Source organism: Hyperolius riggenbachi, chromosome 7 (genome assembly GCF_040937935.1).
Source record: "Hyperolius riggenbachi isolate aHypRig1 chromosome 7, aHypRig1.pri, whole genome shotgun sequence".
Lineage (NCBI taxonomy): Eukaryota > Metazoa > Chordata > Amphibia > Anura > Hyperoliidae > Hyperolius > Hyperolius riggenbachi.
Genome location: NC_090652.1, coordinates 225,685,767 through 225,704,435, shown reverse-complemented (window position 1 = coordinate 225,704,435; position 18,669 = coordinate 225,685,767). Strand labels below are relative to the sequence as shown.

The 18,669-nt window shown below is 46.2% G+C and overlaps 1 protein-coding gene across 1 annotated transcript in view; it reads left to right on the top strand.

Moving 5' to 3' along the window:
* The first annotated feature begins 16,385 nt into the window (after positions 1 to 16,385).
* ASB18 (ankyrin repeat and SOCS box containing 18) overlaps positions 16,386 to 18,669 on the top strand; it is a 68,625-nt gene continuing 66,341 nt past the window's right edge. The window contains exon 1 of the mRNA XM_068246978.1: positions 16,386 to 16,713. Within this exon, the coding sequence (XP_068103079.1) occupies positions 16,479 to 16,713 (235 nt within the window). The 5' untranslated portion in view covers positions 16,386 to 16,478. The remainder of the gene's footprint in view (positions 16,714 to 18,669) is intronic.

Sequence of the window (18,669 nt, the reverse complement as noted above, 5' to 3'; positions counted from 1 at the left end):
GCTGTGTCTTTCTTACTACACCTATGTTCTGTCTTTACTCAGTCTTGTACAATCGCCTCTCCTGCAATTGGTGTTCTCACTCTGGCCTGTTGTGATGTGAAGTGTCTACCGTCGCTGGGCGGCGACTAGATTGGTAGACATTCACATAGTCTCTTTCTGTTCCAGTTCTCTTCTGTCTTGCTGTCTTGCTTCTGTTTGCTCTGTTCTGTCTCAAGTCGTACAATTCCTAACTGACATCTGTGGATGTGCAGAGACTTTGTTTCTCTGTGCTCCACAACACCACCTGCTGGTTGGAATTCCTCTCCACATATATATATATACATCTATCTACTGGGTACTCTGCTTCCGTGATTGTGGAGATTCTCCTCTGCTCAGCGCACACGGCGTGCGCTGACTCTGGAAATCTACCCCAGATCATTACATTTGCCTTCTTAACCACTTAAGGACCACAGGCTTACACCCCCTAGTGACCAGGCTATTTTTTTACAAATATGCACTGCAGCTTTAAAGAGACACTCAAGCGAAAAAAAAAAAAATATGATATAGTGAATTGGTTGTGTACTATGAATAATTACTAGAAGATTAGCAGCAAAGAAAATATTCTCATATTTTTATTTTCAGGTATATAGTGTTTTTTCTAACATTGCATCATTCTATAATATGTGCAGATTACACAACACTCAGCATTCAAAATGATTCTTTCAGAGCAGTCTGTGAACTAATGACCTCTCCTCTGGCAGAGGAAAAGTAAATAGTTAACTAACAGTTGAGATAATAAAAGTCAGAAAACAGCCCTCTCCACGACTTTGAAAGTCGTAGAGCTTAATGGCTTTTTTGCATAGAGATAACAACTGGAGTTTCTTAACTCTTCCTGTACTGGAAACAATTAGACTGATATATCTGATCTTAATGTTTTATTTCTTAGCTGTACTACACATACAAATCATAATATCATAATTTTTTTTTCGCTTCAGTGTCTCTTTAATGGCTCCCTGCAGAGCCACACAACCGAGCACATAATTGACCCCCCCCTTTTCTGCCCGCCGACAGAGCTTTCTGTTGGTGGGCTCTGATAGCTACAATGTTTGTTTGGTTTTTTGTTTATTTAGTCATTTGTTTTTTTATAAATTTGTCTGGTTTTTTTAATTTTTGTTTCCTCCGCCAGCCATTCAAGGCAATACCGTCTCATAGGCATCAGCCTATAAGAGGGGATCCCCATCAGAGCCTCTTTAGGAGACAGCCGAGTGACAGGGCTGTCACTGTCTACAATTTAAATAGATGGTGGTTTCGCCGCTGTTAGACTGATGACGGAGCGTCATTCAAGCGGGGATGCATGCACATCGGCGCATGCATTCCCCTGCAAAACCCCGCCCCAGGACTTGACGCCTTTTGGCGTTAGGACGTCCTGGGGCTGTCACCTTCTTGACGCCTATCAGTGTTAGGTGTTCTGGAAGGAGTTAAAACAAATGTTATTTCTGATTATTCAGGTTGGAGTGAGCATATAAGCATTTATAAGGTGTTCCACAATGCATCACTGTTGAATATGCAAATCATCACTTTGTTGTCTCTGAAAGGGAAACATACCTCCAGATACCTCTTGTTAATTGTAGCTGACACATGATTGCATTCCAGCAGTTCTGAAGGTGTGTTTAGCTTTAAGGGACAACAAAGAGATGATTTGCATCAGCAGTGATGCTTTGTGGGACACCTCAGATACTCACTCCAACCTGAATAATCACAAATACCATCTATTTTAAGGAGGAAAACTGTTTTGCTTAGCATTTTAGTAAGGAGGCTTTTTGGTCTCTTTTAGCCCCCTTAAACACTAGAGGCTTGATTCACTAACCGGCACTAAGTGTTAGTGCCGGAGTAAAAAAGAGTTTTCCGGCGCTAAGCCGGTTAGTGTGCCTTATCTGAGTTTAGTGTGCCTTATCTGAGGTTAGTGTGCCTTATCTGAGTTAGTGTGCCTTAAGTAGCTTTGTGCACACTAAATAGCTTTGTGCACACTAACAGATGGACAAAGCTACATCACAAACTGCAGATAAGGCACACTAACCTCAAATAAGGTTAGCACTGTAGTTTGTGCCCACTAAGTGATAAGGCACACTAACCGGCTTAGTGCCGGTTAGTGAATCAAGCCCTAGGAGTCCTGGTTCACCATGAGCTTTCTGGGCAATCTGTAATATTTATGAGGTGTCCCTGAAAAGGATACATGCAGGCAGGTGCTACAATGCCGATTTTGGCAATATTTATTGTTGAGGAACATGTCCCCTACCTTGGCAATATTGTTGATTTCTCAGCATCAAAAGTATCAGAAACAGATGGAGGATTCTGCCTTTGCCAATGGAAAATGGGATACGCCTGCATTCAGCAATAAACAGACTTCCTTTATATTTCTATTGGGATGCAGTTTTAGTGCAGGAGAAAGACTCTGGTCCCAGGTCTGTTTGTATGCCAGTGACAACAGAGGAAATACCACATGTGGTTTCACTATACTCTGAAATCAGGGAGGGACTGACAATGTGGATTACTTTGCCTCTTAGTTTATCTACATCACTAACAAAGATATGTGCAAGTATGACTAACCAGCAATAGAGCAGCAGTTTACATCCCTGTAATGTTCATGGGTTTTGTAACTGATTAAGCTTTTATGAGCACATTTTTAAAAAATATTTGGTGTCAGAGAAGTGCAGAGAAGGTCGACCCATTTTTTTTTACCAGTTTTGGGATCTGAACCTTTATTAGCATACCAGTGAGTATACCCAGAGGATCAGGTATCTTCTTGGTTGCTGGCCTAGGCAGGTCTGTTGATTTAGAGGACAGTGGATAAACAATATATTAAGACATAGCTTTATCACCTAGTGATTTGGTGACAGGAATGAGCACTGAATGTATCGGAGCAGAAGGAGGCCACATCTATGAAGAGGCTGTGTTCAAGAAAATGACATTCGGTATGGATACTGAAAAAGGATCAGGCATATAAAGCATCAAACCACCTGTCTGGAGCAGGGACGGATCTAGGGGGGGACAAGCGGGTATCTTGCCCCAGGCGCAGTTTGTTGAATTCTTAAAAAGGCGGCAAAATGAATGGCAGTTTAGGCGCCAAAACCTGACCTTTAGGCGCCAAAACCTGACCTTGCCCCAGGCGCAACTTGGTCTTGATCCGTCCCTGGTCTGGAGAGTGATCTGCATGGACAATTACTGGGAATATTTCTAACCTTTCCCCATACTACTACAGAAAGTGTACTTTTTATTTTATGTATTATAGTTTGATATAACCCCTAACTTCTTGACTCTGGTGACATTATAGAAGGTATTGGAACGTATCGTCAGTTAGGACAACGTTAGCAATACAACTGAGACTTAGCTTCACCTTACACTATTTATGTTTTCCACTGCTATTCTGCGATGATTATAGCTCTAGTTTTGTATCAAATAGGGCAGAATAAAGCAGCTTTGCCCCGATGACCCTGCATAATATAATCATGTAGAATGGGGCTTGTCTTTTTCACTTAAGGTGGTAGTCTTTTTAAATGTATAATATGGTATTTTATTATGTGTCCCCTTTATATACTGTACATATACACTGCCAAAATATGGAAAACACTTCTTAATATTGTGCAGGTCCCCCTTGTGCTGCCAAAGCAGCCCTTACCTGGTGAGTGTGTGGACATGAATGGTGGTGTGTGGACATGTATGGTGGTGTTTGGACATGTATGGTGGTGAGTGGACATGTATGGTGGTGTGTGGACATGTATGGTGTGTGGACATGTATGGTGGTGTGTGGTCATGTATGGTGGTGTATGGACATGTATGGTGATGTCTACACATGTATGGTGGTGTGTAGACATGTATGATGGGGTTTGGACATGTATGGAGGTGTGTGCACATGTATGGTGGTGTGTGAACATGTATGCATGAACAACACCTGGTTGAGGCTGAACTTTGACAAAACGGAGGTGGTGGCGGTAGACAATCCACAGACGATGGATAAAGTCCAAAACTCTCCCAACTGCAAACTAGCAATTGGGAATTGGGGAAGATACAGTACAGTATAAAGACTCTGTGCGGAACCTTGGGGTGATCATGGATGGAAAGCTAACACTCAGACAGCTGGTATCGGCTGTCGTCAAGTCTTCATTCTTCCATCTTGCAAATATAGTGACAATTAGAATAGAATAACCTTTATTCGCCAAGTACGTCAGGTGTCGCACCCTGAATTATTTGTGGTACAACGGCAATTGGCATAGTGCAATAACAACAGTATAATGCGAAACAATATAATGCAATAACAACAACATAGTGCAATAACAACAACAACAACGGCAGCCTAGTGCAGATGGCAGCACATAGTGCTGGCGACTTTGTTCATGGCATGTGGTACAGTGTAACAGGTTAGAGTCAAGGTATGGGCATGCGTTCCTTGCACAGGGGTGTCAGCGTAGCTGGTGGGGACTAAGGGAGGGGGCTTAGTTGACTTAGTTGAGGAGGAGGACTGCCTGGGGAAAAAGGTGTTTCTGTGCCTGGTGGTTTTAGTGGGAATGGTCCTATAGCGGCGGCCTGAGGGAAGGAGGTTAAAGAAGCGACCACCAGGGTGGGAGGGGTCTTGTGTGATCCCATCGGCCCTGGACCTCAATCTAGACGTGTGAATGAGGTCTGGGGGGGGGGCAGGGGTGACCCAGTGATCCTCAGATCACCGGGTCACCCCTTATCCTAGCTAAAGTCCTACCTGTGCCAGTTCACACATTTGTATCCTCCCACCTGGAATACTGCAATGCCCTGTTCGTCAGATGCCTGGATAAGGTTCTGCCCCCCTTACACCTAGTACAGAATGCAGCAGCCAGACTCCTAGCTAATGCCTCCCGCAGCTCACACATTTCCCCAGTACTGCAAACTCTTCACTAATTGCCAGTAAAACTCAGAATCCATTTTAAAATGTGCCTGCTGACATTCAAGGCTCTAAATCACATGGGACCCAAATACGTAGCGGATCTATTGGAACTATATGTCCCTCCACACACCCGCCACTCTGCCAATAAAAGAAATTTGGTTATTCCCAGGATCCACTTAATCACCTTATGACCACCTAACGCCAATTGGCGGTCCCAAGGTGGCACCCCCAGGACCGTCTAACGCCAATTGGCGTCAAATTCTGGGGAGGAGATCAGCAGGGGTCACACGCCCATGGCAATGCGGTCCCCTCTCATAGGCTGATGCCTATGAGAGAGGATTGCTCTGATTGGTTCACGGGGGGAAAGAAACCCAAAAAAAGACATTTTTTTATAAGAATTTTTAATAAGAATTGAATAACTATTTAATAAGTATTATATTAATAATAATAATAAAAAAAAAGCTGCAGCAGCGACCAGAGCCCACCAACAGAAATCTCTGTTGCTGGGCAGAAAAAGGGGGGGGGGGATCATTTGTGTGCTCAGTGTTATGGCTCTGCAGCGAGCTTTTAAAGCTGCAGAGCACTAAATTGTAAAAGATAGCCTGGTCACTAGGGGGTGTAAGCCTGTGGTCCTTAAAGAGAAACCGTGACCAAGAATTGAACTTCATCCCAATCAGTAGCTGATACCCTCTTTTACATGAGAAATCTATTCATTTTCACAAACTGATCATCAGGGGGCTCTGTATGGCTGATATTGTGGTGAAACCCCTCCCACAAGAAACTCTGAGGACCATGGTACTCCTGGCAGTTTCCTGTCTATGAACCCTGTTGCATTGTGGGAAATAGCTGTTTACAGCTGTTTCCAACGGCCAAAAAAGCAAGCAGCAGCTACATCACCTGCCAGCAGTAAAAATGTCACCATGTGATAAAGGTCAGAATGTAAATCAGGGATTTAAAAGATTTTACAATGTGCAAACTCTGACTAAATCATTTATACATAATTATTGTAAAAATGAAGCACTTTTTGATTACATTATTTTCACTGGAGTTCCTCTTTAAGTCGTTAAAAAATTTGGTGCTCGGGCCTTTTCTTATGCAGCCCCTAATCTATGGAACTCACTTCCACAATCAGTGCAAGAAAATGCTAAAAACCCACCTCTTTTGCCAAGCCTTTGAGACTGCAGAATTGGAGTCCCAAATAAGAAAAGCACTATAAAAATATTATTATTATGGTAATATATGAACATGCACGGTGCTGTGTGGACATGAGTGGTGTGTGAACATGTACGGTAGTGTGTGGATATGTTCTGTGGTGTGCGGACACGTACGGTGGTTTGTGGACATGTACGGTGGTGTGTGGACATGTACGGTGGTGTGTGGACATAAAAACAGTGGTGTGGGATCATATATGGTGGTATGTGACACGTGCAGTGGTGTGTGGACATGTATGGTAGTGTGTGGACATGTATGGGTTTTTATGACCATGTATGGTGGTGTGTGGACATGAATAATGGTGGGCGGACATGTACGGTGGCGAGTGGACATGTGCAGTTTTGTGTGGACATGTACAGTGGTGTGTGGACATGTACGGTTGTGTGGACATGTACAGTGGTGTGTGCACGTGTACGGTAGTGTGTGGACAAGTACGGTGGTATGTGGACAAGTACGTGGTGTGTGAACATGTACAATGGTATGTGGACATGTATGGAGGTGTGTGGACATGTATGGAGGTGTGTGGACATGTATGGTTATGTATGAACATGTATGGTGGTGTGTGGACATGAATGGTGGTGTGTCAATATGTACGGTGGTGTGTGGACATGTAATCCTGCGATTGGGGAATGGGAGCTGAAAAATTCAAGTAGGTTCTGATTTTAAGGGGGTGGGGAAGCACCTATCAATATCAGCCTGAACGAGTGCTTAGGAAAGCCTATAGCTAGGTACATAACTGCAATTATTGTTGCCTGGAAGGAGGACTCGATCCCTTGGGTGACGGTTTGCCGCCCAATGCTGTACAATCGTGTTGCTAGCCTTTCAAGCTCCAGTTACAGATATTACCAGCATTCCTCCTATGCTGTGACTTTTCCTGCTGGCAAGTAGCGTTTTATCAATAAAGAAACTGTGTGTTGAGATAACTATATGAATTAGCACCTAAAAATGTTATGTTGTTTCAGAAACACTTAAAAGTGCAATCACTATGCACCAGTACTCAGCAGAACATAGAGCATAGATAAAGTATATACATTATCACATGTAAAATATAAATAGACAGCAATAATGTGTTTAAAGCATTGACATGCATTTATAAGACTATTTACACCAAGGTGATCTCCTTCAGCTGGAAGGAAGGGAAAGATAATACTGACCACTAAGAAGAGCGTGTCACATGGAGAGACATTTAGTGAATGGGAAGGGTCAGGGAGTCATTAATCCTGTGTTAGTCAGCACCAGACTAGTACAGGACAGTCCGGAAGGATTGGGTGCTCAGTAAAGTAATAGACGGTAGGCAGAGCGAGATCATTGTGATTACAAGGTGCTGTCCCCTGCACAGGAAGGCCTGACACTGTGATGCATGGATACAGATGTGTCCTTATTGTTCAGCGTCCTTCACTCTGTAATTTAGCACAAGATGGGAGGACCATCCCCTCCTTCCCTGTCAACCATACTAATGAGAGAGGAGTGGGAAACTGGTAAATGTAAGGACAAATAGAGCCAGGTGTTTGAAGAACCAAAGTATCTCTGTTTATTGACTCTGCTGGCATTTTAATTCCTGGCAGGGTCACAAGCATGCGCTACAATGCATGCTGGGAGGTGTAGTCTGCGAGATGCGAGTACAGAACTATTACTACAATAGGTTTATAATAAATAGCGGAGATACAGCCGCAACAGCAAGCGGCATGGCGGCTATCTCCGCGTCACAGCCGCGCGGCTACACGCTGGTGCTCTGCCTGGTCCTTCTATTGCTCATAGGCTAAGGGCTACGCGCGCGCGCACCAGGCGACAGGACCTTTATGCATCTAGAAGGGGAGTCAGCTGATCTCGCGATCAGCTGACTCCAGCTATGCTCCGGATTGGCTGAGTGACTGGGGCGGCGCTGTGGAGCGCTTGCAGTATATATAGGACAGGTCATTCAGTTGCTCCGCGTCTGCTGTTGCAAATGCTACGTGTTAGCACTCAGACCTAGTCAGATCCCAAAGTGTGCTAGAACCAGCTGGAGCTGGGGATCCACACTTAGCCAGATTCTGTTGATAGCTTAAAGTACTAATTGAATTGTATTATTTGTTATGACCTTCTGCTAGCTTGACTACTCTTCTGTTTACTGATCCTGTACCTCTGCCTATCTGATATAGTTGCCGACTCTGCCTGAAATACTACTCTGATCTAGCTTTCTGTCTCTGTACCGTATCTGTCCGCTCGTTGCCAAACCTGCTTGTCTGACTCTTCTATCCTCACCAGTAAGCCTAGTCACTGGTGAGGGATTCTCTGCTAGTATCACCTGCCTTTACTGGTGAACACTAGCTGCAGTACAATCTTAATCACCTGCCCCTCAGGTGGTCAGTAGCTGCAGTACAGTCTGAATCACCTGCTCCTCAGGAGATTACTAGCTGCAGTACTATCTGAATCATCTGCTCCTCAGGTGGTCAGTAGCTGCAGTACAGTCTGAATCACCTGCTTCTCAGGAGTTTACTAGCTGCAGTGCTATCTGAATCACCTGCTCCTCAGGTGGTCAGTAGCTGCAGTACAGTCTGAATCACCTGCTCCTCAGGTGAATAGTCACTACAGTATTATCACCTCTACCTGCTCCTCAGGTAATAGTGACTACAGTATAGTCTGAATCACCCATTTCTTGGGTGATCAGTACACTTGTTGTTACTTAGTTTCACCCGCTCCTCGGGTGAACTATCTCACTATTGTCTGTATCTCCAGCTTGCTGGAGTTGGTATTTCTGTGTTACATAGATATGCTCATATCTCCCAGCTCCTCTGGGAATAGCGAGTATCTCTATCATTACTGTTGCACCAAACACATACCCTCACATTGGTTTTCCTGGTCCTGGCTATACCAGTATTATTGGTGATTCTGCAGATCACACATAATCAGGTATAACGTCTGTATTATTGGTGATACTGCAGATCACCAATAATCAGAGAAATCTGTTCTTGCCGACACCAATCGTTACAGAACAGCAGACCAAAACATTATGGACGCACTGCGTGACCAAGTTGAAGTCCTGACCACCGCGGTAAACAATCTTACCGGGGTGATTAATACCCAACAGTCTCAGATTACACAACTGTCTGGGACTGTACAGGTACTTCAGACGACCGTTGATGCAGTGCGATCCCCTCCAGTCACGGACCTTCGTATGTTCGTACCTGAAACGTTTTCTGGGCATAGATCTGACTTTTAGAATTTTAGGAATCGTGTGTTGTCTTATTTTGAGTTGAGGCCCAACCTGTCAGGACCCGAGAACCAGAGGGTAACATTTATAAAGACCCTTCTGTCAGGAGATTCCCAAACATGGGCGTATAGTCTCAGTTCAGGAGTTTTTAAAGGTCATGGCCATTATATACGATGATCCGGATATTGCTATCACTGCTGAAAGGAAACTAAAGACCCTCAGGCAGGGTCATAATCCAGTGGAGGTTTATGCCGCAGAGTTTAGGAGGTGGGCTGTATAAGCTAGATGGGGAGCGTATGCATTGTTAGACTGTTTCCTGTCAGGATTATCTGATGCAGTTTCAGATTTGATGTTAGGGCATCCTGTCCCTAAATCCCTAGACGAAGCGAGTTCGTTGGCGGTACGGGTTGATCGCCGCCTTCGCTATCAGAGACAGACCCGTGGGAGAAACGCTATAAGATCTGTTTCCACCCTCGCCACCTCAAGATGAACCGATGCAGATCGGTCACTCTAGGTTAACGCAAATGGAAAAGAGTCGCAGAAGGTCAGAAAGACTCTGTCTATACTGTGCTGAGGAGGGTCACATTGTTCAGAATTGTCTTAACCTCCTCAGCGGTATGGACGACTATACACGTCCATCACCGCCGGAGGTCGCCGCTCAGGCCCTGCTGGGCCGATTTGAGCGAAATAAAAAGCAGCACACGCAGCCGGCACTTTGCCAGCCGCGTGTGCTGCCTGATCGCCGCCGCTCTGCGGCGATCCGCCGCGAGCAGCGGTGAAAGAGGGTCCCCCCCAGCCGCCCGAGCCCTGCACAGCCGGAACAAAAGTTCCGGTCAGCGCTAAGGGCTGGATCGGAGGCGGCTGACGTCAGGACGTCGGCTGACGTCCATGACGTCACTCCGATCGTCGCTATGGCGACGAGGTAAGCAAAACAAGGAAGGCTGCTCATTGCGGCCTTCCTTGTTTATTCTGGTCGCCGGAGGCGATCAGAATGACGCTTCCGGAGCGCCCTCTAGTGGGCTTTCATGCAGCCAACTTTCAGTTGGCTGCATAAAACAGTTTTTTTTTTTATTTAAAAAAAACCCTCCCGCAGCCGCCCTGGCGATCTCAATAGAACGCCAGGGAGGTTAAGAAATCGGGAAATGCTGCCGCCTAGGTGTAGTCAGAGGTAATACCCTAGGCAAGCCGCTTCTACCTCTAAACAATAACCGTTTGCTCCTCCCTTGCTCCATCACCTGGGAGGGTCGGGCCACAGAGGCATTCGTGGACTCGGGCTCTGCAGCTAATTTTATAGACTATGACTTTGTGAAAAAATTGGGTATTCCTTTACTACCACTGGATCGTCAGATTCTGGTCACAGCGGTAGATGATTCTCTGTTACAGTGTAGACAGCCTCTTTCCCAGACTCCCTTGTTGTCATGTACTATAGGGGTGCTACATAAGGAGAAATTACAATTCTTTGTCCTGCAAATGGCAACTTCTACCATTATCCTCGGTATGCCCTGGTTGCAACTACACTCCCTTCAGATTGACTAGGCTTCCGGTCAGCTACAGAGCTGGTCAACCCAATGTCATCATCATTGTCTGGAGAGAATTGCTGTTTGTGCCACCAAGGTTCAGGTGAAAGGGGTGCCAGTGCAGTACGCAGAGTTTTCTAATGTGTTTTGCCCAAAGTTTCGATTGTCCCATTGAGTTAAGATCAGGTTGTATGCCTCCTAGAGGTCATCTCTATAATTTGTCTGGGCCCGAGAAGCTGGCTATGCAGGAGTACATTAAGGAAAATTTGGCCAAGGGCTTCATCCATCCTTCCAGATCTCCAGCAGAGGCTGGGTTCTTTTTCGGGCAGAAGAAGGACGGTGGGCTCAGACCTTGTATTGACTAACGGGGGTTAAATAAGATCACAGTGAAGAATCGCTATCCACTGGCTTTGATAGACGATCTGTTTGCTCAGGTGACCAATGCCAGTATTTTCTCTAAACTGGACCTTCGAGGGGCATACAACCTGGTACGCATTAGGGACGGTGACGAATGGAAGACTGCGTTCAACACGCCTGACGGGTACTACGAGTATCTGGTAATGCCCTTCAGGTTGTGTAACGAGCCTGCCGTCTTCCAAGAATTGATTAATGAAGTTTTTAGGGAGGTTCTAAGAAAATTCGTGCTAGTAAATTTGGACGATATACTGATCTTTTCTCCCAGCCTGACGGAACATCGTAAACATGTGAAGTTTGTGTTACGTAAATTAAGACACAACTCTTTGTACGCCAAATTGAAGAAGTACCTCTTCGAGGTCACTCAAGTCCCTTTTTTGGGGTATATTATTTCCACTTCAGGCCTTTCCATGGATCCTGAAAAAGTCTCTGCTGTGTTGGAGTGGCCGCAACCTGTGGGTTTGAAGGCACTCTAGAGATTTCTTGGCTTCGCCAATTACTACAGGAAATTCATCAAAGGGTTTTCCTCTGTAGTATCACCCCTAACCAACCTTACCAAAAAAGGGGCTGACACTTACCATTGGTCGGCTGAGGCACAGTCTGCCTTTGCTACGCTTAAAAGGCTATTTTGTTCTGCTCCCATTTTGAGACACGTGGATGTCACCTTCCCCTTATCGTTGAGGTAGATGCATCAGAGATTGGGGTTGGGGCTGTACTGTCTCAGCGCTCTGGCTTACAAGGCAAACTCCATCCCTGTGCCTTCTTTTCTCGTAGGTTCTCTCCAGCTGAGAGGAACTACGATATTGGCAACCGGGAGCTTCTGGCCATTAAGTTAGCCTTTGAAGAGTGGCGCCATTGGCTTGAAGGAGCAGAACATACAATTACCATCTATATTGATCATAAAAGCCTGGAGTACATTGAAGGGGCCAAAAGACTTAGTCCCCGACAGGCCCGCTGGTCCCTGTTCTTTTCAAGGTTCAGATTCGTAATCACGTACACCCCAGAAAGTAAGAATGTCAAAGCAGATGCATTGTCTAGGTGCTTTGAGCCCGAGACAGTTCAGCCTGCAACCCCTGAGACCATCTTACCTCAGAAACTGGTGGTAGCTGCCATGGAAACCTGGGAGGATTGGGCAGTTACTTTAGGGCCCTACCAACAGGATATCCCAGAAGGGAAGCCCGAGAGGGTTCTCTTTGTGCCTCTTCCCTTTCGCTTACAACTCTTGCAACTATTCCATACCCATAAGAATGCAGGGCATCCCGGAGCTGCTCGAACTCAAGACCTATTGGGTAGATGTGTGTGGTGGCCATCTTTGGCACTTGATTGCAAGGAGTTTGTAAGGGAATGCTCTGTGTGTGCCAGAAGTAAGCCATCTCGCCAGGCACCGGTGGGTACACTGCAGTCTCTACCCGTGCCAAATGAACCCTGGACTCACTTGTCTAGGGATTTTGTGGGAGAGTATCGCTCAGCGTGCCGGCGTTTGCACGTGGATGGCCAGCGTGAGCACTCCAGCGGTAGCCACGCCCACGGGGCTTTCTCAAGGTAGTGAACCTTGAGAAAGCCCCATGGGCGGGGCGAAACGCATCGGTAGGCGTGGCTACCGCCGGAGTGCTCGCGCTGGCCATCCACGTGCAAACGCCGGCACACTGAGCGATACTCCACGCCGCCGGGATCCCCAGCTGAATTGACAACAGCCAAGAGGCCTAAGTCGGTGGTCTGCTTTTGAGGACTGTGGTACCAGAAACATCTGCGTGATCAAGTGACCCAGTGCACTGCAGGTCTGGAAGCTAAGCGGACTGGAGTCCGCCATCTGAATGCGCAAGTATTGTAAGGGAATTCTCTGTGTGTGCCAGAAGTAAGCCATCTCGCCAGGCACCGGTGGGTACACTTCAGTCTCTACCCGTGCCAAATGAACCCTGGACTCACTTGTCTATGGACTTTGTGGGAGAACTCCCCAGCTCCGAGGGCAAGACGGTCATCTGGGTGGTAGTTGATAGGTTCAGTAAAATGGCTCATTTCGTACCTCTGAAAGGACTCCCCCCGGCCCAGGAATTGGCTGATCTCTTCATCTGGCACATTTTCCGGCTGCATGGCATTCCGGAGAATGTAGTGTCAGATAGGGGAGTCCAGTTTGTGTCGAAATTCTGGAGAGCCTTTTGCCGTCAGCTCAATATGAACCTTTCATTTTCATCAGGCTACCACCCACAGACCAATGGACAGACCAAAAGGGTTAACCAGTCATTGGAACAATTTCTTAGATGTTATGTGGCAGATGCGCAATCAGATTGGGTAAAGTTCCTGCCATTTGCGGAGTTTGCGCATAATAATCTGAAGAGTTCTTTTTCAGGATTTTCACAATTTCAAGTGGTCTCGGGAAGATCTCCTAAGTTTTCTCCTTTGCCAGTGGCATCTTCTCCTTTTCCGGCCCTAGAAGATTGGCAAAGGGCTTTGAGGGAGATTTGGGTCTTAGTAAAGAAAAATCTGGGGAAAGCCTTTCAGACTCAGAAAAAACAGGCAGATAAGAGACAATCTGAAGAGTGGAAGTTTTCCCCAGGAGATGTCCACTCGACATCTAGCGTTGAAACAACCATCACCCAAGTTAGGACCCAGATTCATATACCCATACACTGTGTCCAAAAAGATGAATGATGTGACATATGTGATTGATCTCCCAGCCAGCATGAGAGGTGTGAGATCATTCCATGTTTCCTTGCTTAAGCTTGCTGTGCATGTAGATTCCTCCCCCCCCCCCCCCCCTGTGATGATTGACAACCAGCCTGAGTATGAGATCGAGAAAATTATGGATTCTCGATTGGTGCAGAATTCTGTACAGTACCTGGTCCATTGGAAGGGGTATGGCCTAGAGGAGAGAACTTGGGTGCCGGACTGTCGCATGCATGGGGAGGAGTTAAAGAAAGAGTTTCATGAGTTACACCCAGAGAAACCGGGTAGGAAGTGTCGGGGGTCCACTCCTCGGGGGGGGGGGGTACTGTAATGAATAGCGGAGATACGGCCGCAACAGCAAGCGGCATGGCGGCTATCTCCACGCTGGTGCTCTGCCTGGTCCTTCTATTGCTCATAGACTAAGGGCTACACGCGCGCGCGCCAGGCAACAGGACCTTTATGCATCTAGAAGGGGAGTCAGCTGATCACGCGATCAGCTGACTCCAGCTATTCTCCGGATTGGCCGAGTGACTGGGGCGACACTGTGGAGCGCTTGCAGTATATATAGGACAGGTCATTCAGTTGCTCCGCGTCGTCTGTTGCATATGCTACGTGTTAGCACTCAGACCTAGTCAGATCCCAAAGTGTGCTAGAACCAGCTGGAGCTGGGGATCCACACTTAGCCAGATTCTGTTGATAGCTTAAAGTACTAATTGAATTGTATTATTTGTTATGATCTTCTGCTAGATTGACTACTCTTCTGTTTACTGATCCTGTACCTTTGCCTATCTGATATAGTTGCCGACTCTGCCTGAAATACTACTCTGATCTAGCTTTCTGTCTCTGTACCGTATCTGTCCGCTCGTTGCCAAACCTGCTTGTCTGACTCTTCTATCCTCACCAGTGAGCCTAGTCACTGGTGAGGGATTCTCTGCTAGTATCACCTGCCTTTACTGGTGAACACTAGCTGCAGTTCTATCTGAATCACCTGCCCCTCAGGTGGTCAGTAGCTGCACTACAGTCTGAATCACCTGCTCCTCAGGAGATTACTAGCTGCAGTACTATCTGAATCACCTGCTCCTCAGGTGGTCAGTAGCTGCAGTACAGTCTGAATCACCTGCTTCTCAGGAGTTTACTAGCTGCAGTACTATCTGAATCACCTGCTCCTCAGGTGGTCAGTAGATGCAGTACAGTCTGAATCACCTGCTCCTCAGGTGAATAGTCACTACAGTATTATCACCTCTACCTGCTCCTCAGGTAATAGTGACTACAGTATAGACTGAATCACCCATTCCTTTAGTGATCAGTACACTTGTTGTTACTTAGTTCCACCCGTACCTCGGGTGAACTATCTCACTATTGTCTGTATCTCCAGCTTGCTGGAGTTGGTATTCCTGTGTTACATAGATATGCTCATATCTCCCAGCTCCTCTGGGAATAGAGAGTATCTCTATCATTACTGTTGCACCAAACACATACCCTCACATTGGTTGTCCTGGTCCTGGCTATACCAGTATTATTGGTGATTCTACAGATCACACATAATCAGGTATAACGTCTGTATTATTGGTGAATGGTGATACTGCAGATCACCAATAATCAAAGAAATCTGTTCTTGCTGACACCAATCGTTACAAGGTGTTTGCTAGTCAGGGGCGTAGCAATAGGGGGTGCAGCGGTAGCGACCGCATCGGGGCCCTTGGGCCAGAAGGGCCCCGAATGGCCCTCCCTCAACTACAGTATTAGCTCTATATTGGTCCTGTGCTCATAATAATCATTTATATATATACTTTGAATAGTGGTAATCATTAACAAACTATTCTCCATCCCCTTCTTGCACCTCTGACATTGTAGTTGCCATTGGCAGCTTTTAGTGGACCGTTTCAATTGCTATGTATAGAGTGCATGGGGGGCCCCATTGTAAAACTTGCATCTGGGCCCACAGCTCCTTAGCTACGCCACTGTTGCTAGTTGTGAGTTACAAAAAAAATGTTAAGACATAATTTGGCCAGGGGTGCCCAGACATTTCTATGGAACGTCTCATCTCAGGGACCATAAGCTTCCAGCTTAATGTCATTATAAAGGCTGAACAATTATCATTAAAATGGACAATTAGTTGCCCTGAAAATGTATTGATTTGTAAGACATCATCGACGTTCCCCAGTATCTCCCTGCTACAAAACAGTATCACCTTTTTAATCTAACATATGGATTGTTTTTATTGATAAACACAACTGGACCCTATGCAGACAAGTGTTATCATTTGCCTTGTTCTATCCCCGTTTTATAGTAACCTAAAAGTCTGTCAGCCAGTTAATGTCTGATGGATTTGTCACATTTCTAATTTGTGGGCTTCAAGAGATATTGAACTAAAGAATAAACTATCAGTCAGGCCACAATCCTCTGCTCTATGTATGCTCAGCAATGTCAAGTCATGTGATTTCGTTCTATATTTAGGTGTTGCTCTCTGCCAGCAATACCAGATATTCTAGGAGCACACACTGTAATCGGTGAGCTGCCTACAACCCTCATGAAACCTGCAAACCCGACATAGATCAACACAAGGGACATAACCACCACAGACCATCCAATGATGTCTGCCAAGTCCCGTTCCTGTCAAGCCCAGGCCCAGATCTGCAATGCTGACCACCCGGCAGGATCTCGTTTTGTGAGACATCTGAAATCATTGCTGGCCTCAGGGGAGGAAGAAGCCATTACACAGTTACTAAAAAATCACATCAAACACATGGATGCCATTATTGAACTTGACAATGATGACTGGATGAAGGAGCCAACTGCAGAGATCCCTCCACAAGTGTTGCTGGGTAACTAAAATATTTATATTGGCTAAGTTATGGCTGTTTTTCATTAAAAAAAACCCTCTGGGTTTTGATATTCCATAATGATTCAGATCATAAAAGATACATTCAAACCAATAAATCCAGGTTGCACAGATTAAAAGGAAATCTTATGGTGTATACACATGCACCATTTGTGGCACCCATCAGGATTAGGTTCATTCCTGCAGGTGACACTGCAGAAAATGAGCGATGTACAGAAGAATCACTTCTGTATACCAGAGTGACGGCTTTGGAAGGGGGAACTATGGAGCCATATGAAACACGTCATGAGGCACAAGTAAGTGAACTACCCCTGGTCCTGTCTGCAGGTTCAGTGCTGAAGTGTGGTGTTTGGGTGAATTTGGAACACTAGTGGTGTTACGTATACTGTAATTATGCAGAGAGTGGTCAGCACAGCAAAAGTAGAGTGGCTCCTGGCAGGTTAGGTAAGGAGGGGAACAATTGCTTGCCCATTGCTGTAGCTTAAAAATCTTGTGTGCTGGATCTTTAAGCGGCCTTGGGGAATACCGGTACACGTACTAGATTTTTGGTCAAGATGGCCCCAAACAGCCGCCTCGGCCAAGTTCCATCTAGTGTGTGTACATAGCTTAAGGTTTCAGTCACATTATGTGTAGTACTGTCAGGACATTGTCCTCTCCACTCACCCGGCTCCTGCGTGATGTCACACGTGAGCCGCTCCAATTCTAAACACCCTCCCCACCACCCCTTTCTCTCCACATAGCAATAGAACATAACGCATCTGTAAAGTGTCAGACCTGCAATGTAACCCAAAGGAATTGGGTCACAATTCCCGCTGGGCCACATGCATCTTGTGTGTTTACAGGCCATTAGAATATCTGAATTGACAAACTCAGATTGCACTTTTATGTCACACCAAAACACAGTTATCAGAAAGAAGGAAGCCGGCACCATCTGTATTCAATGCTCTTTTAGTTGTTTTCTTTCAAAAGCTGTCATAATGATACAGTACGACGTTTCGGAGCGCTTGCTCCTTTATCAAGTAAGTGACAGTCTGACATTTTAAGCACATTAACATTCCTTTATATATCCCATCAACGCTATCCCAGCCAATCAAAAGGCTGGATTTATTATCCAATACCCAAACAGGTAAAAAACAGACATGATGGCGAACTGTTGTACTGCGAAACGGACCTATCACATATGCGGCAACTCACCATGTGACTGACAGCGAGAGGGGAGCCGTGTTCACCTAAGATGGCCCCCATTTCAGCAGGGAGCATCCCCCTCCGCCCGTCATCACCACAGCCACTCCCACAGGCCTCTGGACCTGATGGGGAACTGTGGTAAGACACGTCATTGCCGGCAACCAGCCAGCAATGCAGCGACCAATGAGTGCGCGCCAGGCGGGGCCATATGCCTGTGAGCTAACTGCGGCAATCCCCACACCCACAGTGTGCATCTCCAGGTAACCAAGATGAGGCATTATGGCTGAATATCCACAACATCCAGGCTATCCGAAGGGTACCCCAGGAGTGAGAATATACCCCCGCTAACACACACCGCTGCAGTTGGCGCCCCACAGTCTGCACACAGACACACGGAGTGAACTCCAAAGGCTTGATTCACAAAGCTATGCTAACCTGCTTAGCACCTTTAGGCGTGATAAGCAGGGTGCTAAGTAGGTTAGCACCATTTTCTAAAATGAACCTGCGCGCAAAGTCCTGCGCGCAAAGCGCGGGTGCGCGTGCAACCTCGCATCATGGTGCGCCAAAAACGGCACATCGGGGTGCCATTTTCAACACTCCGTGATGCGATATTGCGCGTGCACCTGCGCAAAACTTTGCGCGCAGGGTGATTTGTATGACGCCTAAACTGAGTTTAGGTGTGATACAAGGCTTTTCACAAGCATGCTAACACTTAGCACTGCTTTGTGAATCAAGCCCCAAGTGTCCAGTACAT